This window comes from Musca domestica, unplaced genomic scaffold, assembly GCF_030504385.1.
Source record: "Musca domestica strain aabys unplaced genomic scaffold, Musca_domestica.polishedcontigs.V.1.1 14, whole genome shotgun sequence".
In the NCBI taxonomy this organism is placed as follows: domain Eukaryota; kingdom Metazoa; phylum Arthropoda; class Insecta; order Diptera; family Muscidae; genus Musca; species Musca domestica.
Window position 1 is genome coordinate 11247414 of NW_026712192.1, and position 27310 is coordinate 11274723.

At 34.7% G+C, this 27310-nt stretch overlaps 1 protein-coding gene across 1 annotated transcript; it reads left to right on the forward strand.

Moving 5' to 3' along the window:
- The first annotated feature begins 7258 nt into the window (after window positions 1–7258).
- LOC131801060 (myb-like protein X) lies at window positions 7259–21762 on the forward strand. The gene is made up of 2 exons (XM_059119028.1): window positions 7259–7709; window positions 19812–21762. Exons 1-2 carry the CDS (start codon window positions 7421–7423, stop codon window positions 21719–21721), a joined length of 2199 nt encoding a protein of 732 aa, XP_058975011.1. The 5' UTR covers window positions 7259–7420; the 3' UTR covers window positions 21722–21762.
- Window positions 21763–27310: the final 5548 nt, after the last annotated feature.

Sequence of the window (27310 nt, forward strand, 5' to 3'; positions counted from 1 at the left end):
AGCACACACAAAAATAACAGAAATTGGATAAAGATATATATGTATGAGAGCTATAATCAGTTTTTCCCCAAATTTGACATATTTGTTTCTACGCTCAAATTGGCCGCATGTGCCGAAATGTAACGTATTTAGACGAATTTTACACAATAAAATTAAATTGGAAGAACGAAGATATATATGGTAGCTATATGTAAATATGACCCGATTCTCACCAATTTCAGTAGGGTTCGTCCTTGGGCCAAACAAATGATCTGTGGAAATTTCTATTAAAATGGTACGAAAAGTACTAAAAATTCGATACATTATAATGGACAAACCGAATGAGCTAGAATTCTGAAATTTGGAATCTGATGATACATTCATCCTGCACTTCATCAGAGTTTTGAAAATTCTTCTATAAGTGTACGAAAAGTACTAAAATTTACAACATTTGGTACGACGGTTAGAGCTAAAATTAAAATTGGAATGAAAATCAAGGTTGCTATTGGGTGAAGGGATAGGGAACACATTTTGAAATGTAATATTTAGATTACTGATGGTAACATAGTTTGAGATTTGGAAATCGTTTGGAAATTTTGTATTGAGAGAAGGGATAGGTATGAAATTCTCAAATTTGATATTAAGGCCACTGTTAATATCTGGAATTGAGATATGGAGGTGATTTTGAATCTTGGTACTACAAGTGCACGAAAAGTACTAAATAATACTACATTTGGTACAATTTTTACTGGGTGAATAGAAAGTGCTTGAAATCTAAAATTTTGTTTTAGGGTTGTTGCCTTGACATATGGAAGTGGTTTCGGAAATGTTTACCACAATTGTTCGAAAAGTTGAGGTCCATGTTGTTATCTGAGGTTGAGATATGGAGATTGTTTTGAAAATGCGTACTATAAACGTGCGAAAATTGTAAAGTACCACAAAATATGCTGTTGAGTGTTGAGATAGATCTGTTGGTGTCTAGAGTGGAGAAACCGAGGTAGTTTTTGGAATTCTGAAATTAGATATTGAGGCCTCTGGTGGTGGATTTGAAGATGCTGACTATAATTAGTCGAACAGTGCTAAAGGATGGAGAGATGTAGATTGGTTTAGATATATGTACTAAATGTTACTAAATTTGGTATAGAGTGAAGGAGTAGAGCTGAAATTCTGAAATTTGATACTGAGATCACTGTTGATTTTTATACCCTCAGCCACATGGCTAGGGAGGTTATATATCATTTGATACGGTCAAAACGTGCCTAGTCGAAATAACGGCTTTAGACCCTAGGTCTATTTGGGCCAAATCTCTTTCAGGACATTTGAAGTCGATCTGTCTGTGTGCCTGGCTGGCTGGTGCTCACGATAACTCTCGAAGGGAATATCCGATTTGGATCAACTTGGTACAACGTAATATTTTTGTCAAACTTAGATCGAGTTCGGAGATGGGCAATACCGGTCCACTCCTTCTGTAAACACACCCCCCCCCCCACAAAAGGTCGAAATTTTCAAAAAATATGTTTTCTGAAAATCCTAATATTTGCGTCAGTGCTAGGTCAGGTGCGAAAATGGACAATATCGGTGCACTCCATCAGGTACCTCCCATACAAAGAGTCAAAATTTTGAATAATTACAACTCTTATAAAATTTAATTTTCACAAATGGCAATAATTTTATTAACGCAAGGTCTGGAGCCAAGATGGAATACATCAGTCCATTCCGTCTGGTATCTCCCCCAAAAAAATTGAAATTGTCAAAAGAAAAAAAATATAATTTTTCTGCACAGAAAGAGAAGTAATAATCCGATTTTGCTAAGATGGAATATATCGGTTCACTCTTTCTGGTACCTCTCAAACAAAAGTTCGACATTTTCAAAAAATATGTTTTCTGCACAGCAAGAGAAACGATAATCCGATTTTGCTCCAACTTTGCGAATCCTAATATTTTCATCAGTGCTAGGTCATTTGCGAAAATGAATAATATCGATCCACTCCATCAAGTGCCTCCCCACAAAGGGTAAAAATTTTGAATAATTCTAATTCTTATAAAATGTGGTGTAAGAATTCGATTGTCTTAAAATTCCACACATCCCTATATTTTTATAATTTTAAGATCTGGTGCTAAGGTGGAACATATCGGTTCACTCCTTCTGGTATTTTGACTATCCACTAAGCTTATAAAACGCGAAATTAACATCCGATTCCATTTAGACTTGGCACATCTGAATATTTCTATCAACACAGGATCTGTTATAAAAGATCGGACCATTCCTTCTAGTACACCCCCCCCCCCCCCCCACAAAGGGTCACATTTTTGAAAATCCAAAACATTTATAAAATTCGAAATAAACATCAAGTTCTCTTTATATTTCACACATACCATTATTTTCACTAACAAAAGATCTGTTTGAAGATGGGATATATCGGTCCACTCCTTCTGATACCTCCCTCTCAAAGGCTCAAAGAAAGCGAAATAAGCATCCAACTCTCCTCAAATTGCACACATACAAACATTTTTGTTAATACAATATCTGTTTTGCAGATGATATATATCTGTAAACCCCTTCTGGTACCTCATTCACAAAGGGTAACAATTTTCAGTACTTTTATCTGTCATAACTTGCGAACCAAGTCAGCGATTCTTCACAACTTGGTATATTTAAATACATCTCTCTTTGCCAGAAAACTGAGAAGAATATGGAATTTATGATTCTCCATAAATTGGATATAAATGTGCGATTTTCTTGGTACCTTACCCACATTTTAATATTTTCTAAGAATTATCAAATATGTCATGTAAAGTGAAGGAAATTAACAAAATAGTCCAAACCTGGCACGTCGCAATATTTATATCATATTTATTTGGGACCGATACGCAATTGCCAATATTGGCCCATTCCTTCGGAACCTACTCCATAAGGGGTTAAACATTTGAATAATTATAACAGAAGTCAAAATATTTTTAAGTAATCGTACATAGGCTGAGGGTTTATATATATATATATTTCTTTCAAACAAAATTTTCGGTAAAATTAATACAATTTACTTTTTTTAATTGTTGAAAACAAAAATAAAGTAATCAAGATATTTGTATAGATTATGGATGGATTGAATATACATAGCAATGTATGAAGTATGAGAAAACCCGACTTTTCCTTGCCACACAAAGTATAATATTCAGTATTTATTCATTTAAAGCAGGGAGATGCTCCTTCCTAACCCTCTCCTACAGCAAAATCTAATAAATTCCCCCACTTTTCTTACAAACATCAAACAAACAACTTCAAAATTTTCCAATAAAATGAGAAAAACTATAATTATAACACCTATTTACTCATACAAAAACACATACATATATGTGTATTCATGGAAAAAAAAATTCAAATCGAAAGCAATTAGTCATTATAATGTTGATATATTTGCATTTTATTTTATTTGTAATGAAAATCACTATTGCTTTCTATATCACAGAGTAAAGTAACAATATCACGTACAAATTTCCAAAGGTGAAAGATTGCCACTCAATAATCAACGACATATGTGCTTGATTTGTTTGCAGCAGTGGAACAACAATAACGCCAACAACAACTGCAACTGCAACAACAATCATAACGATAGAAAAATAAAACAGCAGCAAATCTGAACCAATCATTCAAATCCATTTCAAACAAAACAACAAGCGGTGAATAATCCGTCTCAGCCTAAATGTTTGAACTTGCAACAATGTTGTCGGTTAGCGATTTTTATAAAACGACTTTTTTCGGAGAGGTAAGAAAAATATCATTAAAATATGCAAAATACTTCCACAAATCAACATTTTAGAATCATGACGTCAAAGACAAAAATATTCTTGATCAAATTTATTATTTTCTTTGTTATATTAAATAGTTTCTGTCAGAAGCTTCTCTACCTCCGAAGAAACCAACATACAATTTTTCAGGCTAGTCAATTGGGAAACATCGCCAAGACAATCGCATTAACTAAAATCAGTTGGTGTCTTTATACAAAGTCTGTACCGCAACCTGAACCAATATTGAAGGATTTTATTTCATTATCAGTACTTTAAATGCAAAAATTAAGCGAAATTATTAGGAAAATATGACAAAAGCTTATAAAACACTTGATATGGGGGTTTAAAATTTTTTGACTCTTTTTTCAAAAATAGAAATATTAAGGATAAGATAGAATGGAAATGTGTGTTTAATTGGCAGTAAACAACAAAAACATATACTTTTTATTTGTAATATAAATTTCGATAATAATTTTTATCAAAAACTCACATAATAATAATCTATGGTACCAGATATCAGATGCAGTTCAGAAATACCTCTGTCAAATTTTTTTCGAGATCGGATCAGATTAGGATATATGGGAGCTATATATATATTTATCCGATATCAGGTTTATTGTGCACCAAATGAGTAATATCACCCCAAATAGACCGAATTTTGGGAATTACGACTGAATTCATCCTATAAATCAGCACTTTAAATTTGTAAATCGGTCCAGATATAGCTATGGCTCCCATATATATGTTTTATCAGATTTAGGGTTTAAAGGCCCTCACAAGCGTATTATGCATTCCACAACAATTATATTTGGTACCAGATATTAGATATAGCTATGAAATAAGTGTATTAAATTTTGTCGAGATCGGTTCAGATTTGGATATAGCTCCCATATATATTCTCAAACGATTTCGGGTTAATTGTGAACCAAATTGCCACCAATATCAGTGCAGGCAGGTCAAGTTCGAAGATGGGCTATATCGGTCCACGATATCGTATAGCCCCCATATAACGGTACCCCCGATATTCCGTATTTTGAAGATTTTAGCCACAATTTTCAACAGAGTTGTCTGAAACTCTACACAAGGAGTTCTTTGTAAGCACTTTACCCCCTGATAGAGAATTGTCTATATAGGTCCACGATATCGTATAGCCCCCATATAACGGTACCCCCGATATTCGGTATTTTGATGATTTTAACCACATTTCTCAATGAAATTGTCTGAAATTCCACACAAGAAGTTCATTGTGAGTACTTTACCCCCAGACGTAGATTTGTCTGTATAGATCCACAATATTGTATAACACCCCAATATATCGGCACCTTACGATATTCGGTATTTTTAAGATTTTAGCAGAATTTTTAATGGATTTCATTTTTTTAAATTTCCTAATTCGTTCCAAATGGTGGAGGGTATTCAAATTTCGACCCGGCCGAACTTACTGCTTTTTACTTGTTGTTAATATAATCCTTCTCGAAGTGATATCATGCACTCTATAGTAATCTATAACTGCTCTAAAGCCAAAGGTTGATAGGTGGTATGATCTGCTTGAAATAAATTCTTTTGTTACGAGAGCTCCACTATATATGCATAGTCATATTCATATCATATCATATAGTCGGCCCTGCCCGACTTTTGACTTTTCATTACTGGTTTTATCTGTATTAGATGAAGTATGAAAATTGAATTCTTCGGTCGACTACAGGCTGAGATAAAAAAAAAACTGCAACGAAGACAAACTCCATAGTTTTAATTTTTTTAATTCTTTTGAATGAAAGTAAAAAATGTCGGAAATAGAATCAAATTTTAGAATAAGTTTAGATTTGTTCGAATTGATCACCTTTGGCACGAATTATGGCCTTCAGACGGCCAATGAAACCGTCACACGCTGCTCGAATGTTGCTCTGCGGTATTTTGGCCCATTCCCGGCGAAGCGCTTGCATGAGGTGATCGACTCTTTGGTATTTTTTAGTGCCAACCTTGCTTTCCTGGTTGGCACTCCAGACACAATAGTCCAACAGATTGGTGGCCATTGTGCGGTGGAAATCAAGCAAGGAGACACTGAGTGCGATGCTGAATCCTATTGGAATGTCCAAGGTATGCGGTCAAAATGTTTGCGTGCCCAATGCTTTAATACACCCTCCAGAATATTTTCGCAATAATATTCGGCATTTATTCTGATGCCACGGTCGGTTAATATGAGTAGAGAGCGACCATCCGCTGTTATGGTGGCCCACACCATCACCATGGCGGGAACTTATGTTCTAATGATCAACCGAAGGTTCACATTTTCAGCTGACCTGTTTGGTAAGTAAACACGATCATTTTTTTTTTTTTTTTTTGTTTACAAACTGCTGGACAACGGTTCACCACTTTCGGCCAAGCGAAACAACTTTTTAACTCTTTGAGTCTATTTTCTTTCTGTTGCGGTGTAAGTTCTTGCTCTTTTTGAAATTTCAATGGCTTTACCCCAAGCTCATTTTTCAATTTTTGCCGAATGGAATATTGCGATATGTTCAGCTCACGAGCCATTTTTCTGCAACTGCTACGCGGGTTTTTGATCAAGTCGGGATTTCGATCAAGTCGCTTGAATTCCGTCACGAAAAACTTTTCTTCTGGAAAATTCTCACAAAAATGCTTTTGTACGCTTGTAAACAGTATAATGAGCTGTCACTGTCGGATGAGCGGCTTAGAAATGGCAGCAGTCTGAAATTGGTTGAAGTTTTTTAATCTCACCCTGTATATATGGTACCTCACTCACATTTTAACATTTTCTAAAAATTATCACATATCTCATATAAAACGAAAGAAGTAACCAATATGGTCCAAGCCTGACACATCGCAATATTTATATCATGTTTATTTAGGTACGATACGAAATGGACAATATAGGCACATTTCTTTGACTCAACAATTTTAATAATCATAACAGAACTGACAATATATTTATATAATTGAATATTAGCTGAGGGTATACATCGGCAAAACCAACTGATACTTCTTAACTTGTTCATATTCCAAATAAACCCCCAAAGTGGTAACATTGATTCAATTCATTCTTCCATTACGGCTAAGACACGATCACGTTGTGAGCATTGCATGCAAACTTTGCGCTGTGCATTTGGTTACTGACTCTTATTGTTGTTGTTGTTTCGACTGAAGGTGTTACAGTTGCTGACTGTTTGGCTGAGACAATGACGATGATGATGATGAACATCATTATCGCCAGTTGCTTTAGTGACGGCGTCTTAAGATAGACAAACAGACACAGCGACACACAGAAGTAGGCAGACTGGCTGTTGTTTGGCACCCATCATTGTTGCGCATGTGCCACAAGCTGAGAAACGGCTCATAGCACAGCACCAATCTGCCCGCCCGTCTGCCTGCCTGCCAAGCGGCCAAACACAGCACCACAAAAAAGAGTTTCAATTTCATTTTTAAACAAATGCTAACCGTAAACACATCTTTAATGCATAATCAACTTTCGAAGAGTGCGGTCCGGTCGTTTGGCCAATAAAAATTAACAAAAAAAAAATACAATTCAAGTGACAAAAAATTAAGTATTTTGAAACCAAAGAAGCAGAAAAAAATTAAAAATTAAAGGAAAATTTCAAAATCAGAAAAAATATTTTTTTAAAAATCGAGAAACAACAAAATGTCATTCGCGCCGAAAATATGTACGGTTGTGCTAATCGTAGTCGCCTCATGTATTCTAGTCGAAAATCGCAGTTACAACAATGGTCTCATCTTCTATGACCTTACAACGAAACAAGTCTTCCTGCCACCAACCGTATCGGTGTCTCGCGGCCGTAGTTTGTCCAATTTTAAATTCTCCAGCAAAGGTTCCATATGGTCTACTTTTGGTAAACCATGCGATTGTGCCGGACCCTTATGTGGCTGTTGTGTTGGTATCAAAGTGAAACAATATAATTTCGATCAGAAAAGTACGTGTTGAAAATATTAAATATTTTTGTCTTATACAATGCGATTCAAGATGACTATTGGATAATGTTGATAAAAGAAAAATAAAACATAAAAAATTTGGCAGAAAAAAAAATTAATTGTTTATTTCGAACATGTCTGAAGTTCAAACAAAGTGAGCACCTAACAAATGAATGATTTACAATAGTTACCAAAGAAACATAGTATGCCAGATCAGATATGAACCACCGACAATGTGTCAACAATTTCAATTTTTTATTTGTTGTTGTGATCCGAAAAAAAAAGAAATTTAATTACTGTTAAGTGAAATTACCATCCTCATTGTATCACAGTCGCCAGCGTGCTAATTGAATACAAATATTCAATTGCAAATATTACGCGAATCAGAGTAAATGATATGTGTATATCGGTATTGAGCCAAAAAAGAAAATGAAAGTTTTTATCTGAAGACATTAAAATACACTTATGAAAATGACAAAGCCAAATATTGGACAAACCAATACAAATGGAAAAAATGCCAAATTTTCCAATCTTGCAATTGCCAATAAAAATGAAGTCATTACATTTTTTATGAAAATGTCCTTGGCATCAGTGCAATATTTCGAAATATAGACAACATTTTTAGTTTTATTAAAACTGTTTTAATAAATGACAGAAATTTTTTCGTACCATTATTTTAATTAGCCTGAAGAAGATTTTCTGACGTTAAGAAAATATTGGCTACACGCGATAAAGACTAACAATCAAGAAAATCTTAAACAAACAAAAAAACGTTTGAAACGCAAAGAAATATGCCACGCCTTAGCAAAATTCACTATTTTCCAAAATATTAATTTAAATTAAACCAGTAAAGAAAGTCCTAAAATCGGGCGGGGCCGACTTTATGATACATTACACCACTTTGCTAATTTTGTAGAGCTCCACATAACAATTAAAATATTTTATGGGAGAATTTAATCATACACGCTATGATTATAATTATAATTTAAAGTTCAAAGGACTAAATATGCCGAAGCATTTGTATCTTTTAAATTCGGGCTTGTATTGCCCATTTGGTGCAAAATTAATTTGAAATCAGATAAAGATATATATGGGAACTATATCCAAATCCGAACCGATCTCGATAAAATTTGGCAAATATATTTCTGAGCTGTATTTGATATATTTCCCTGAATATCGTTTTTACGGAGTGCATATTACGGCTGTGGGTAACAAATACAACAAATCGGATGAACAGTATATATAGGAGCTATAGCTATACCTGAACCGATCTTCACCAAATTTGACATATTAGCTTCTAGGTCAATTCGGTCGCATGTGCCAAATTCCAGCTCATTTGGGCAAATATTAGACGTTTGGTGTACAATAAAATGTAAATCGGACGAAGTTATATATGTGACCTATATCCAAATCTGAACCGATCTCGATGAAATTTAGCAAAGGTATTTCTGAGCTGAATTTGATATATTTCCCCAAATATTGTTGTTACAGAGTGCATATTACGGCTGCGGAGGACAAAAATAACAAATCGGATAAACAATATATATGGGAGCTATCGCTATATCTGAACCGATTTCGATGAAATTTGGCCTAATTTGGTTGTATGTGCATAATTCCATACTATTCGGGCTGATATGACACGTTTGGTTCACAATAAAAGGCAAATCGGACGAAGATATATATGGGAGCTATATCTAATTTTATACCGGTTATCTGCAATTTCAATAGGGTTCGTCCTTGGGCCAAACAAATGTTGTTTGGAAAATTTCATCTCAATCGGATAATAAATGCGACCTGCATTTTGTTCACAAGAATACATGGACAGACGGACGGACTGACACGCATAAATCAACTCAGAAAGTATTTCTATGGAGATCCTCAAAAGTAACTGTGGGTCTATCTCGCTTCCTTCTCCATGTTACAAACAAATGCATAAAGACATAATACCCTTATCACTATGTGATGTAGCGTATAAAAAAAAAAACAAATTTCCCAATCTTGCAATTGCCAATAACAAATTAAGAATTGACCAAAATGTCCTTGGCATCAGTGCATTAAATTGAGACATAAATTTAAATTTTAATGACCTGGAGGAGATTTTTGTGATAATAAAATTCTGGCAACACACTATATAGTCTCAACTAAAAAAAATTGAAAATATTATTCAACGCCTTGGTACAATTCACAATTTCCAAAAATTTTAATTTAAATTAAAAGGAATCATACGATAAGCTTTACGTGAAACATGGGAACCGAATTTAATAGTCCTCTAAAGATAGATATTTTAATTGCAAAAATATCTTTAAATCTGAATTTTTGTGTGGAAAAACAAAATGTCAAACGTCCCCATAAATTTCATTTCGGGGTCAAAGGTCACAAAGGTTCAGTGCTATTTATACCCTTTTTATACCACATGGCTACAGAGGGTATATATCATAATGTCGAAACGTGCTCATCGAAATAACGTTTTCAGACCTTATCCATTTCAGGACATTTGGAATGGATGTCCTTCCGTCTGGCTGGCTAGCTGGTGCGCACGATAACTCTCGATTATTATCAAATTAATATCGAGTTCGGAGATGGGCAATATCGGTCCACTCCTTCTGGTACCTCCCCCACAAAAGGTAGAAATTTTCCAAAAAAAAAAAAAATATTTACCTGCACTGGAAGAGAAAATATCATCCAACTTTGCTCCAAATCTTTGCAAATCCTAATATTTCCATCAGTGCTAGGTCAAGTGCGGACAATGGACAATATTGGTCCACTCCATCAAGTACCTCCAGCACAAAGCGACAAAATTGTTAAATAATAAGTAAATTAGTATCAGTCGGTTTTGCCGACAGCTGTGTAGCCCCAACCTTGAGTTATGACTATTTCCCATACTTTATATGAGATATGTGCAAATTTTTGGAAAATATGAAAATATGCATGAGGTAACAGATATAGCGGATCGATTTTTTCCATTTTCATACTTCATATAATACAGATAAAAATATCGATATGGGCAAAATTACAAGAAAATCGAACATTTATATCAAATTTTATGCGAAATCATAAATTCCATTTTCATTTCAGGTTTTTGGTTGAGAGAAATAATTAGATATAGCAAGTTGTAAAGAATCGCGGACTTGTTTCGCAAGTTATATTGAAAAATGTAACCCTTTTGTGAGTGAGGTACTAGAAGGGGTTCGCAGATATATATCATCTTTACAACAGATCTTGTGTTAGCACAAATGTTTTTATGTGTGAAATTTGAACCATCTTTATAACAGATCTTATGCTAATAAAAATATTTAGATGTGCCAAGTCTGATCTTGTGTTAGTAGAAATAATAGTATGTGTGAAATATGAAGAGGACTGGATATTTACTTCGGATTTTATAATTGTTTTTGTTATTCAAAAATTTCACCCCTTGTGGGAGAGGTGCCAAAGGGAATGGTCTGATCTCTACCATCTTCATAATAGGTCTTGTTTTGGTGGAAATATTGAGGTGTGCTAAGTTTGAATGGAATCGGATGTTAATTTCGCGTTTTATGAGCATCATGAATATTCAAAGTATTAACCTTTTGTGGGGGAGGTACCAGAAAGAGTGGACCGATATATCCCATCTTTACAGCAGATCTTGTGTTAGTGGAAATAATGGGATGTATGAAATATGAAGAGAACCGGATGCTTTTTTTGGATTTCATGATAGTTTTAGTTTTTCAAAACTTCGGCCCTTTGTGGGGGAGATACCAGAAAGAATGGTCCGATGTCTACCATCCTTAAAACAAATCTTGTGCTGATAGACATATTGAGAAGTATCAAGTTAGTATTGAATTAGATGTTAATATCGCGTTTTATGAGCTTCGTGGATATTGAATATATTGATCCTTTGTGGGGGAGGTACCAGAAGAATTGGACTGATGTATTCCATCTTGGCACCAGTCCTTGGGTTAATAAAATAATTGAGATGTGTAAAAACTGAAGACAATCTGATTCTTAAATCAAATTTTATAAAAGTTGTAATTATTCAAAATTTTGACCCTTTGTGGGGGAGGAACCTAATGGAGTGGGCCGATATTGTCCATTTTCGCACCTGACCTAGCACTGATGAAAATATTAGGATTCGCAAAGTTGGAGCAAAATCGCATTATACTTTCTCTTCCTGTGCAATAAATTATTTTCTTTGAAATTTTTGAAATTTTGTGTGGGAGGTACCTGAAGGAGTGGACCGATATTGTCCATATCCGAACTTGATCTAAGTTTGATAATAATATTACGATGTACCAAGTTTGGATCAAATCGAATACTCCCTTCAAGAGTTACCGTGCACACCAGTCAGCAGACAGACAGACGGACATTGCTAGATCGACTCCAAAATTTCCTGAAACGGATATCGGTCCAAAGATATCTAGAGGCTGAAACCGTTATTTCAATGGGGCACGGTTTGACCGTTTCAAATGATATATACCCTTATGGTATATATCTTATGGCTGAGGGTAAAATTATGAATATATTAGGACATTTGTTATTCGACCCATTCGAATGCTGCCTTTTACTCCTTATAAGAATTCTCCCCTTATACGCTTCTCAATAAGATGAAGGGTATTTATTCTTAATAAAATCATATCCCAATCTGAATCGATTTCAATATAATTTCACAAAATTTACTTTTTACACCAAATTCCGTCACACCTTCCATATTTTATTGGAATTGGAGGTACATATCGCGTTAGGTGCATCAAATATGTAAAACCGGCCGAATATATATATGGGAGCTATATCCAAATCTGAACCGATTTCAATATAATTTGACAAACTTATTTTCTGATCAAATCCCGTCACACATTTCAAATTTCATTGGAATCGAACATACATATCGTGTTTTGGGGCATGAAATAAACGAAATCGGTCGAAAGTATATATGGGAGCTATATCCAAATCTGAAACGATTCGAATATAATTTGTCAAACTTATTTTTGTACCAAATTTAGTCACTCATGTCGAATTTCATTAGAATCGAACATACGTATCATGTTTGTTCCATCAAACATGTGAAATCGGCAGAAAATATATACGGCAGCTGCATTCAAATCTGAACCGATTTCAATATAATTTGGCAAATTTATTTTTGTTTTAAAGTCCGTTACGCATTCCAAATTTGGAGACTTTATCTGTAATCGATCAATAGATATGTGCATATAAAATCAAAAATTGTCGGAGGTACCTCCGATTCCGATGCTATATCTCAATATCCAAGTAGAATTTCAAAAATATATATAGCCTATGTTACTTTCAGGCGATGTTGTAGTCTACTTGGAAATGTTCAGGAAAATCTGTGCAATGGCTTTTGAGTCCATAAATTACAAAAAAAAAAAAAAAAAAAAACAAACATACAAACATGTTCCTCTTTTATAGATATAGAAGAAGATAACATTGGTATAGAGCGCGTGATATCACTTCGAGAAGGATTATATTAAACCAAATGGAAACGTACGTCCCGAAATTAATTTCCGAGCTCCATATTTTGTACTTTAATTAGTCAGGCTTAATACCACTTTTATTCTTATACCCTCCACCATAGTATGGGGGGTATATTAAGTTTGTCATTCCGTTTATAACACCTCGAAATATACATTTTAGTCCCCACAAAGTACATATACTCTTAATCAGCATAAAATTCTATGTCGATTTTGCGTTGTCCGTCTGTCTGTCCGTCTATCCGTCTGTTTGTGGAAATCACTCTAGCTTCTGAACAAAATGAAGAAGGTTGATAAAATTTTACTTAAATGTATATTATGTCTGCAGGACTTTTGGTATTGAAAATGCGTTATGTAGGTCCACGTTTGGTATAGCCCCCATAAAACGGTACCTCCCGATATTCGGTATTTTGGTGATTTTTGCGAATTGTTTCTAGTTTGGTATTTGAAGTTCGTAATGGATACTACAGCCTAAGACGAAAAATTGTGTGTGCAGGTCCACGTCGTCGTATAGCCTTCATATAACGGTACCTCCCTATATTCAGTATTTTGATGATTTCAAAATTGGTGTTTAAAGTTCGTAATGGATTCTACAGCCTAAGATGAAATATTGTGTGTGCAGTCTTCGTGTAGCCCCGATATTCGGTATTTTGATAATTTTAGCTATTCACCGATTTTTTTCAAGTTTCGCATTTGAATATTGTAATGTCTTATGACAAAAGTTGCCTATGCAGGTCCACGTCGTCGTATAGATATACATTTAGTATTTTTAAGATTTTAACAGAATCTTTAACCGATTTTATTTTTGTGAAGATTGCCAAATTCGTTACATATGGTGGAGGGTATTCAAAGTTCGTCAAGGCCGTAGTTATAGCTTTTTTTCTTGTTTTTATAAAAACAATGTTTTTTTTTTTTTTTTTTTGGGGAGAAAAATTCTTATTTTTTCCTATTTAATTCCGAATGTCTTCTATGAAAAAAATCCTTATCCAATGAGCTCAAACATGGGCCTTTTCGGTTCATATTTAGAAATAGCCCCTATATAAATTGCCTGGATATTATGTAAATGATGCACATTAACTCCAGTTCCCTCAGAGCTGCATAGAGCTAGGATGGTATAGTGTGACGTATTCGCTGCATTTTACCAACTTTATACCTATTCCATCTTAATAAGATTATAATCACCACTTGTTAACATGTGAAAACGCTCGATAGAAACAACAACACATTAGCATATCATTAAATTCCATTGTTTCTAAATTATTTTAACACCCTATGATACAATTTATTGGCGCTACTCTTTTGTCATGCGAATTGAAGTTGGCGGCGTTTGCAAGACACTTTCAACTTTGATTCATTGAAAAGAAAGAAAGAAAAAAACAAAACTTTCTCATTGCAAGCAATTTTTAGCTGGCAGAGCGCAGCTTTTAGTTTCGCTTGTGAGCGCAATAAGTGGATGGCATGTAAATGCAACGGAGGCTTAGTAGGCATGCAAATCAAATCAAATGACTAGTAAATTATCCATAAAAATGTTCACTTTCAACGACAATGTCAGTCATTCAAACTATTTTATTTTACATTTCAGATATATCACCGACAAGACGGCGAAGCGACAGCCTCAAATTTGCATTACTTTCGTGGGGGCATCATAAATTTTATTTTAAACAATGTTATTTGTTTTGTTGTTGGTGGTGATCTATTTTAAAAATGCATTATTTATAATTAAAATGTAAATAGTTTGTGGATCATGTCGTCAGCTGATGCATTGATGGGTATTGCAACATTGTCATAATTTTAGTACACTAAGAAATTTCTAGAAAATGGCTTTTTGCCCAGATGTGTCTTCAAGAAAAATCTATCCAATTCCAGACTCCAGTGGTCGAAAATGACAAGAAGAGATTTCACATATATATAGGCTACACCAAAACAAAGAGTAATGTTGACATTTATGGCAAGAAGATCAAATGTCCAAAAAAAAAACATTTTCAATGAAAAACCAGTAAAGAAAGTCCTAAAGTCGGGCGGGGCCGATTTTATGATATCCTACACCACTTTGCTGATTTAGTTGAGCTCCACTTAATAATTAAAATTTTTTATGGGAGAATTCAATCATACACGCTATGATTATAATTATAATTTAAAATTCAAAGGACTACATATGCCGAAGCATTTGTATCTTTTAAATTCGGACTTGTATTGCCCATTTGGTGCACAATTAATTTGAAATCGGATAAAAATATATATGGGAACTATATCCCAATCCGATCTCGATAAAATTTGGCAAAGATGTTTCTGAGCTGTATTTGATATATTTCCCTGAATATCGTTGTTACGGAGTGCATATTACGGCTGTGGGTAACAAATTCAATAAATCGGATGAACAATATATATGGGAGCTATAACTATATCTGAACCGATCTTCACCAAATTTTGCATACTACCTTCAAAACTAAATTCGGTCGAATGTGCCAAATTCCATCCCGTTTGGACAAATATTAGACGTTTGGTGCACAATAAATGGTAAATCGGACGAAGATATATATGGGAGCTATATCCAAATCTGAACCGATCTCGATAAAATTTAGCAAAGGTATTTCTGAGCTGCATTTGATATATTTCCCCAAATATTGTTGTTACAGAGTGCATATTACGGCTGCGGAGGACAAAAATAACAAATCGTATGAACAATACATATGGGAGCTATAGCTATATCTGAACCGATTTCGATAAAATTTGGCATACTTATTTTCAGGCCTATTCCATACTATTCGGGCTGATATTACACGTTTGGTGTACAATAAAAGGCAAAACGGACGAAGATATATATGGGAGCTATATCTAAATTTTTACCGATTTTCTCCAATTTCAATAGGGTTCGTCCTTGGGCCAAACAAATGTTGTCTGCAAAATTTCATCTCAATCGGATAATAAATGCGACCTGCATTTTGTTCACAAGAATACATGGACAGACGGACTGACATGCATAAATCAACTCAGAAAGTGATTCTATGCAGATCATCAAAAGGAACTATGGGTCTATCTCGTTTCCTTTTGCCTGTTACAAACAAATGCACAAAGACATAATACCCTAACCACCTTGTGGTGTAGGGTATAAAAATTGCAAAATCTCCAAAACATCAATAATAACAAGTTGTAGCATGAAAATACGTTAACTTTATAAAAATCTCTTTAAAATGTTTTTTGCTTAATTATATTTTTTATACCCTCCACATACATAGTAGGGATTTTAGACCCAATAAAGTGGCAGAACTTGGTCTTTGCAGATCCACTTTTTCGTATAGTTCCCATATAATTGTACCTCTCCATATTCGGAATTTTAACGATGAATTCGACATTTAGAGTTCATATTAGATTCTATATCCTGCAGCAGAACACTGCCTAGGATCACGTTTGCCTATAGCTCCCATATAAAGATTCTTAACGATATTCGGTATTTGGACGACTTAATCCACATTTTGTAACTGAATTACATAAAACTCAATTTATGGATTCCGTAATGGGTTCTTCTGCTTTTTTTAACAATTTCTATATAAGTCAAAGTTTTCCTCCCGATATTTGATATTTTGATGACTGAACCCAATTTTTTACAGAATTGTTTGAATTTTGAGGAGGGTATAACTTAAGTATCCGAACTTAAGTGATTTTTTTACTTGTTTATATGTAAAATTGGATTAAATATCACAAAACGACCATTCTTTTAGCGAAAATGTTAACCAAAGAAATTTAAAATTTTGAATTTTGATTAAAAAAAGAAAATTCCATGAAAAACTATTCGAAATCAAATCGAGTAAATGCCTATGTTTAAAGCTTAAATGTGCTTCAATTTTGAAAATGTAGATTATTGGCCCAGTGAGAATACAACTTTAAAATTTAATCCGATTTCATGTATATTCTGTCCTAATCTGATATTCCGAATAAAATTGATAGTAACACACGGAGTCAAACTAAATTGCAAATTTGTCCCCTGGAGCCGCAAAATGCACTGGTTAAAATATAATAAAGATTTGGTCCAAAAAGGCACATGTCCTTTTGTCCATATATTTTTTAAGCAAGCTTGCAAGTGCCTGTTGCTTCATCAGCGAAATGTCCATATTAAAAGTTTAAATTCGATTCAACAGTTCATTTTAGCCTTTTCAGTACTCAAAATGCATAATTTTTTCAGTTTGACAATTTTTGTACCCTCAGCCATATGGCTAGAGAGGGTATATATCATTTGATACGGTCAAAATGTGCGTAGTCGAAATAACGGTTTTAGACCCAAAGTCTCTTTAGACCAAATCAATTTCAGAACATTTGAAGTCGATCTAGCGATGTCCGTCCGTCCGTCAGTCTATCTGACTGGCTGATGCGCACGATAACTCTCGAAGGGAGTATCCGATTTGGTCCAAACTTGGTACATCGTAATATTTTTGTCAAACATAGATTGAGTTCGGAGATGGGCAACATCGGACCACTCCTGCTGATACGTCCCCCACAAAAGATCCACATTTTCAAAAAATGTATTTTCTGCACAGAAAGATAACGATAGTCCGATTTCGCTCCAACTTTGCAAATCCTAATAAATATAATTATATAATCCTTATATCGGTCCACTCCATCAAGTACTTCTTCCACAAAGGGTCTAAATTTTGAAAAATTACAACTTCACAAAATGTGATGTAAGGTCCGATTGTCTTCAAATTTCACACATCCCAATAATATTATTAACCCAAGGTCTGGTGTTAAGATGGAATACATACACTCCTTCTGGTACCTCCCCCTTAAGGTTTCAACATTTTGAATATCCATGAAACTCATAAAAAGCGAAATTAACATCCGATTGTATTCCAGACTTGGTACATCTTAATATTTTCATCAACACAAGATAAAGATGGTATGGATCATTTACTTTGCTACCTGCCTCACATAGGGTTCAAGATTTTGAAAAACAAAACGCACAAATAAAGCGAAATAAACATCCAACTCTCCTCAAATTTCACACACACAAACATTTTTGCTAACGCAAGATCTCTTGTGAAGATGAACCCCTTCTGGTACCTCACCCACAAAGGATCACAATTTTCAATACTTGTATCAGTCATAACTTGCGAAACAAGTCAGCGATTCTTGCTATATCTAAATATTTCTCCCAAACAGAAACCTGAGATGCATGTGTAATTTATGATTTCGCAAAAAAATGGATATAAATGTTCGATTTTCTTGATATTACCCATATTGCCCATACCATTTTTTTCTATTGTCTGTATTAGATGAATCATGAAAATGGAATACTTCGGTCGACTATATCTGGTAACTCACGCACATTTTAACAGTTTCTAAAAATAATCACATATCTCATAAAAAGTGAAGGAATTACTCGATATAGACCAAACGGCACGTCGCAATGTTTATATCTTGTTTATTTAGCTCCGACAATATTGGTCCATTCCTTCGGAACCTACTTCATAGAGGGTCAACAATTTAAATAATCATAACAGAAGTCAAAATATATATTTTTAGTACAAGAGTCGTGCTAAATATTACCCGATACGTATCTTTTTTCGAAATTCAAAGATTTTAGAAAAAAATGCTCGAAAAAAATTTTTTTCGAAAAAAAATCTGAGAGAATTGCAGTATTCGAATTTCAAAAAATTAAAGTATGCAGAATTGTTCTCATTACTGTTCTCTCTTACTAAATTACTCTTCTCTCTTACTAAATTCGAAAAGAACGACAATTCCGAAAGTATGCCAGAATTGCAATTTTTGATATTCGAAAAACCAGCAGTTGTGCTAGGTTGTGCTAACTTGTGCCGTATATTTTTTCTCAATATCTTTTACCGTTTTCGAGAAATGACAATTTCGAAAAAACTGTATTTTTCAGAAAAATCACTGTAACTTTTGTAAATATTCAAACATTGAGATGTGAAAAAATTTAATGAGACGTGCCCACTTAACATAATTTTTCGCTCATTCCACAGCATATCAATATTTATGTTTTTAAAAAATTACAACGATTTTTCTGTTTTTTCGAAATTGTCATACCTAGTTAGAACTGTTAGTTTTTCGAAATTCGAAAACTGCAATTCTGGCATACTTTCGAAATTATTGTTTTTTCGAATTTGTAAGAGATATCGAAAAAATTTTAACGGTACAAATAGGCACAAACCGAGAATAATTTTGCAATTCTCCAAGTTTTTTTTTTTTTTAATCCTTTTTCGAATATTTTTCCGAATTAGGAAAAAAGCATTATATCGGGTGAAATTGGCCGTGACATTTGTATAAAAAATATCAAAATTCTCATCGTTAATTGACACGAAACACGATTTTTCTGGATTTCCGGCTCAAGTTAGGAATTTTGCAAGACTGTATCAGATCAAGACAAGATTTTCCGAATGCATAAAATACTTGAAACCACTACATCTCAACTTATTTTATTGTAGGGTATAAACATCAAAAAGCCTCTGCTGAACCAAAAAATTGGGCCTCACTTATTTTCAGATTTTTTTTTTTTTTTTCATAGCCACATATTCTTCCGTAATTTTGGAAAATATTAAAATTTTCCAAAGCAAATATATGGATATACTTTCAATTACCTTCGCTACAAAATTTTCTAATTATGGACCATTTTCCCCATTCTTCTTTCAGTGTGTGCTAATGTGACGTATGTGGGTCCGAAAAACGAACTAAATCTGGAAATGTTCGTCAATGAAACACAATCGGCCAAATATGCTGTATCCGCCCGTAATCCCTCACCGTTCTGTATACCGGTTATGTTAGGCATCCCCATGTCCATGTGTGTCCAGATGTCTGATGTCGGTTTGCAGGGTGATAATATGCATGCCTGTATGGATTTTATGGTACAATTGGCATCGACGCAAATTTTCGAAATGCATTTCCAGTGTATGCAATTGGGGGCACAGGGAGCTCAATGGGTGTTGCCAGGTGGTGGTGGATCGGTTATACCGCCATCACAGAGTAAGATAACCGATCGTAATGATGAAGATTATGGCACTTCGGATGAGTATTACGATGAAGAGGAAGAGAAGGAAGATAAGGTGGAAAAGGAAAATGTCATTAATGAAGAAAATGCTGAGAAAAATGAGTTGGAGGATAAAGAGAATGAAGAGGAGAATGAAAATAAGGCTGAGGAAGAAGTGGATTATAATGACCTCGCGCAAGAAAACGATAAAAAGTCTTCGAAAGAAAACGAAGTTGTAACAGATGAGGAGAAAAGGGAAGAGAACATAAAACTTACAAATGTGGGCATTGCTGCTATGTTAAGGCCAAAACCCAAAAGTGAGGAGGAAGAGGAGGAATCAGCCGAAACCGAAACTTTTGATATGTTGACAAAAAATGACAGCCAGATGTCCACGGAAAATACTCCCAATGAAAATTTGAGTGTCTCCAATATTGGCAATGACTCGAATGCCAAGTCAGAGGAAACGTTGGAGCAAACCACGGAGTTGGCCAACGATTTCCCCACCCCTATGGCCAATGTCACAATAGAAAACAAACTTGCTGACAATATCAATGACTCCGTAATGAGTATTACATCTTCCAGCTCCAGTGAAGCTCCAATAGTCATTTTACCAGAAACAACAACAACGACAGCTTCACCATTAACCGGACCATTGAACTCAACGTCTATTACAAAGACAGAGGAAAGTAACAGTGCCCATAATGAGAGTGATTATGATAATGAAGAAAGTGGAGAGGAGAAAGAGAAAGAGGATGATGAAATCGATGAAGATGAGGACGATGACGACGATGATGATGCTGACGAAGAAGAGGAAGATGAAGACGACGAAGAAGATGATGATGAATCGACTACGAGTGAAGTGAAAGAGCCCGAAAATGCCATAATCGAACAGAAATTGACAACCACAACAGATGACAACAATAAAAATATAATTGTTGCTACAACAACCAAACCAGATGAAGAAAAAAGTACGGATGAAGAAGAAAAGGGGGATGAAGAAGAGGATGATGATGATGAAGATGATGCTGATGATTATGAAGAAGAGTACGATGAAAGTGCAACGGATGCCCCAGCCAATGACAATAATCCAAAGAGTGGCCTTGATGCTGCGACATCAACATCGACAACACCAGCAACAAGTCATCAACAAATCATTGCCACAAACCAAACATTATCACTAACGACAAATGGCATTGTTGAGAAATCCGACAATGAAATGAATGCTGTAAATCTTCAATTATCCCCAGATGACATGCTTAATGCCAAAGATAACAAAAACAATGACAACGAAGAAAAAGACGACAACAACAACGACTCCAGCGAGAGCTTAACAAGCGTAAATCAAACGCTTGGCAGTCTGAACACCACAAATGCAATTGAGAATCACAGCCCGTCACCACAGCTCACAGAGGCGCTAACTGTCAGCAACAATGACAGCGTAACAACAACACCTCAAACACCTGCCCGTCAGCTACACCGAATGTATAGAGAGAAAAATATACCCGCACGATTCCGAGGTGGTCACAAATATCGCCCAAGTCAGCATTATCCCCATTATCATCAAGACAATGTGTAACACAATTGAAAGTGCGCGAAACTGGTGTCTATTCTCCAAGGGGGGAAGATTTATTTATTTGTTATTTTTTAACATAATTATATTTGTAAATAGTTTTTTTTCCAAACAGAGCATAAGTGACAAACAAACAAACACATTTACATTGTCATTAACACATTCGTGGGACTTAAAGTCAAACGTGAGAGGCTCTAACAGTACCATTAACACATTCGTGGGAGAGAGAGAGAGAGTGTTAGAGAGAAGTGATGGGAATATTTACATTTTTATTGGAAATTCATGTTTAATAATGAGTGGACCATACTTAAAGTAGCATCTATGGCAAAATTTATATAAGGTAATCTTATGCTAAAGGCTCAATTAGACATGCCATAACCATAACCGTTACCACATAAAACAGTTGTTCAAACCAAACTAAGGGGGTAAAATGTAATTGTTTTTTTTGTGACATACCATAACGCCATAGCCACAACTCCTAACGTAGTAACCATTTGAATTTTGATTTTCTGTCCATAGATACTTTTGAGGATCTTCATAGAATCAATTTCTGGGTCGATATATGTATGTCAGTCCGTCTGTCCATGTATTTTTGTGAACAAAATGCAGATCGCATTTATTATCCGATTGAGCTGAAATATTCCAAACAATATATATTTGGCTCAAGGACGAGCCCTTTAGAAATTGGTTGAAATTTAGATATAGCACCCATATATATCTTCAACCGATTCCGGGTTAATTGTGCACCAAATGGCCATTCTATCATCCCAGAAACAAGTTCTTAAAATTTGGTAAAAAATCGGTTTAGATATAGCTATAGCTCCCATAAAACTATTGCTTCAATAATATTTTTTAAAGTATAATTCTTATCGAAGTCATATCATGCCCTATACAGCAATGATATTTAGTACTAGAGGTAATCGATTCAGAGTTAGATATAGTTCCCAAATTGGTTCATAGTTGGTATTATCTACTTCGCATAAATTCCCAATATAAATCGACGTAACGGTTTTAGACACAGGGACTTTTTGGATCAAATCTGATTCAGGGCATTTGGGGTCGATCTAGGGTTGTCCCTCCGTCTGGCTGACTGGCTGGTGGCACGATAACACTCGAATGGTATATCCGACTTCATCCAAACTTGGTATGTCGTAATATTATTTTCAAACTTAGGTCGAGTTCAGACATGGGCATTATCGTCCATATCCACCCCTTCCAGTACCTATCCCACAAAAGGTCAGAATTTTCACAAAGAATAATTTACCTAATAGAAGGAGACAGAATCATATCAAATATCAATATATATGTCAGTGCTAGGTCAGGTGCGAAAATGGACAATATCGGCTCACTCCAACATGTAGCTCGCCCCACAAAGGGTCACAATTTTGAATAATTTCACTCTTATAAAGATTCTCCTCAATTTTCATATATCTCAATATTTTTACTACACTCCCACAAAGGGGTTAACCATGACGCTCATAAAAGCGAAATGAGCATCTGATTCTTATCAAACGTGGCAAATCGGATGAACAATATATATGGGAGCTATAGCTATATCTGAACCGATCTTCACCAAATTTGGCATACTACCTTCTAGACTCAATTCGGTCGTAAGTGCCAACACAAGATCAAGTATGGGGATTGGATATATCCGCTTACCCCTTCTGGTACATTCCCCACAAGGGTAAACATTTTATAGGAGTTATTTTCGGAATTTTGAAGGTTTCTGACACAATTTCCAACCAAATTAGATGAAACTTGATTGATTTGGAGTTCTCGGTAGGTCTGTTATCTCTCTGCAAAAAATGTTTGATTCAGGTCCACCAATTGGTATAGCCCCCATATAAAGGTACTTCCCGATTTTCGGTATTTTGAAGGTTTCTGCCACAATTTCCAACCAAATTAGCTGAAACTTTACATTTGGGGTTCTTGATAGGTCATTTCTCTCGTTGCGAAAAATTTTCGATTCCAGTTCAGGAAATGGTATAGACCTCATATAACGGTGCCTTCAGATTTTCGGTATTTTGACGATAGCGACATTACTCTCCGAAATTGTTTCAAATTTCGTATTTGACGTTTCTAATGTGTACTACAGTCCATGACAGAAAATTACATATTTAGGTTCAGTTCTTCGTATAGCCCCCATATATCTTCCCTATATTCGGTATTTTGATGATATTAGCGACATTATTCACCGGAATTATTTCAAATTTTGTATTTGAAATTCGGAATCGGTACTACATTAATTAATCTTGTTTTCGAGTTTTTACCAGATTTTTTAATTGATGTTTTAAAGGGTTTTGCCAAATCTTCCAACGAATTTGGTCTTGGTTTCGGGTTATCAATAGACGCCCCATTTTGGTATTATATTGTTAACACGCAGAATATATCTTTTTAAGATCTTCATAGAACCAGATGGTAAGGCGATTTCTAAATATATTTTTCTCATATACGAATCTTCTAGTTTTTCCAAGAATCGAATTTTTACACAGTTATCATACAAACTTTTCTCCGATATGTACACCGATATGGACTGGGAATTATCTCTTTGTGAATTTGTTTGTAACATAAAGAAGGAGAGATGAAATGGACCGATAGCTATATTTGGTGATCTCCATATAACACTTTGGAAAATTCTTACGATTATCTCTGCTAAATATGCATAGGGACTGGGGGAGGCGACTATAGTCGTAGTATATATACGGTTTCGCGTTTAATATTCGGAACAAAGATTTGGAAATTGCAAATCGGTTAAGTAAAAAAAACGAACATCATACGATTAGCCAATAGTAAAACAGAAATAACGGCGAATGTGTGTACCCACATATTTTTTACGAGTTCAAATATAAATTCCAACTCTAAATATTAATGAGCATTTCAATTTTTTAAATTACGATACATTTCTAATCACTTAACGCATTGAGCTTTCTTCATGCTTTCTATCCCAAACTCCCCACCGTTTGTGTTAAATGACATTTTAAAAATAATTGACAATATTTGTGTGTAACCATTAAAATGCACACGAATGCTCGTACATACATATGTATGTATGTATGGATGGATAGTTTACAATACTGACCGACCAACTAATTGTTTTCATTTTCTTGTTTAATTTTTGTTATTTATGAGCTGTTATCGTTATTATGTTATTATTAACATTTACTTTGTTATTTATTTATATAGCTGTAGGATATTTTCATAATGTAATATATTATTGTTAACTATAATTAATTGTAGATATTAAATAAAAAATAAAATATTTAAATATTAACATTTGTGTTTTTTTTTTTTTTTTTTTTTTTTGAAGGGTATTGTGATGTTTCCTCTCAGTGTTTGTTTAACTGGAATAGATAGCTGGGTTCATTATACCCTGCAACACTATGTATGTGTTGGGGGTATTATAAGTTTGGCCAAAAATTATTTAACAATAATGGTTTGCACATAGGAAACTATATATGGATCTTCCCATCTCGCCGAGCTGGGTCGATTTAGCTATGTATGTCCGTCCATGTTAATTCCGATCCGATCCTCACCAAATTGATAATGGAGGTAGCGTTAGGTTCAGAATAGAAGCCTATTGTTTTTGGAACTGATCGCAAAATATTTAGAGGTTGAAATGGACCAAAAACAGAAAAAATCTGGATTGTGATTTTGTTGCTCTACAGATGGAATTTTGCATGGATTTAGGGTTTAGGGCTGGACAGAAGACAACAAATTCGGATGGTCATCGAAAAATAGGTAAAAAATAAACGAAAATCTCCACTAAACCGTGAATATTTTTAATCCCGACGAAATCACAAATACATTAGAAGGTCACTTCTGACCATTACAGTGATGCTGATAGCAAAGATATTGAATATTTGGCGAAATAGGTACAACTGATGTTAGTTATTCCGCTTATAAGTCAGGAACCGCTTGACGGGTTTTTTTAACAGAAGAGTGAAGAAAATCGCAAAAAAAATATTTTTTTTTTCAATTTTTTCATATTTTTATCGCATTCGATGTTTATACCCTACACCACAAGGTGGTCAGGGTGTTATGTCTTTGTGCTTTTGTTGGTAAAAAGGACACGAGATAGACCCATAGTTACTTTTGATGATCTGCATAGAATCAAATTGTGAGTCGATGTATGCATGTCCGTCCGTCTGACCGTCTGACTCGTGAACAAACTGCAGGTCGCATTTATTATCCGATTGAGAACAATATTTGTTTGAACCAAGGACGAACCCTATCGAAACTGGTGATAATAGGATCATATTTAGATATTGCTTCCATATATCATTAACCGATTTCGGTTAATGATATATCTAATGTAAATCCAAATGACCTGTCTTTTTGCATATCCGACTAAATTCAGTCTAGAAGCAAGTACATCAAATTTGGAGAAAATCGGTTAAGATATAGCTATAGCTCCCATATATATGTTTCATCCGATTTAGCCTTAAAGTCCATCACATGCGTAATATGCACTCCACACTCCAAGTATATTTGATACCGGACATCAGGTACAGCTCGAAAATACCTCTGCCAAATATTATCGAGATCGGTTCAGATTGTTATATAACTTCGATATATATTTTCATCCGACTTTATGGTCATTGCTCATCTTATATGTAATGTCAGACTAAATTGAATAGATTTCTATACCCTCCACCTTGGAAAGGAGGGTATATTAACTTTGTCATTCCGTTTGTAACATCCTTAAATATTCATCGTAGACCCCATAAAGTATATATATTCATAATCAGCATAAAATTCTAAATCGGTCCACGTTTTGGTATAGTCCCCATATAACGGTACCTCCCGATATTCGGTATTTTAATGATTTATGCCACATTTTTTCACGGATTTATCTGAAAATTGGTATTTGTAGGTCATAATGGGTTCCAGCTCCGGTGGCAAAACATTGCATGTATAGGTCCACGTTTTGATATAGTCCCCATATAACGGTACCTCCCGATATTCGGTATTTTGATGATTTTTGCCACATTTTTTCACGGAATTGTCTGAAAATTGGTATTTGTAGGTCATAATGGGTTCTAGCTCCTTTGGTGAAACATTGCATGTATAGGTCCATGATTTGGTATAGATCCCATATAACGGTACCTCCCGATATTCGGCATTTTAATTGTTTTTGCCACATTTCTTTGCGGATTTGTCTAGAAATTGGTATTTGTTGGTCTTAATAGGTTCTACCTCTTATGGTGAAACACTGTATGTATAGGTCCACGTTTTTTTATAGCCCCATATAACCGTATTTCCCAATATTCGGTATTTTGATGATTTTTGGCACATTTTCACAGGAATATGTCTAAAAATTGGTATATGTGGGTCATAATGGGCTCTTATGTTTCCTTTACCCTAAGATGGAGGGTATTAAAAGTTTGGACCGGCCGAACTTAATGTCATTTTACTTGTTTTATATTCAACCGGATTTTACCATTTGGTGAAACTCGGTCCGGTAAATCGATTGCTCAAATAAATATTATTTGATATAATCCTTATCGAAGTCATATCATGCACTATACAGCAATGTTTTCTTGGTACTAGAAGTCTCAATTAAATTTGTTGAAAATCGATTTGGAGTTGGACATA

What these genes read in the sequence shown, in the direction of transcription:
- LOC131801060 (XM_059119028.1), top strand. Translation starts at nt 7,421, where the DNA reads ATGTCATTCGCGCCGAAAATATGTACGGTTGTGCTAATCGTAGTCGCC. An exon ending in ATATAATTTCGATCAGAAAA is followed by an intron (nt 7,710 to 19,811) that starts GTACGTGTTGAA and finishes TTCTTCTTTCAG; the next exon opens with TGTGTGCTAATGTGACGTAT.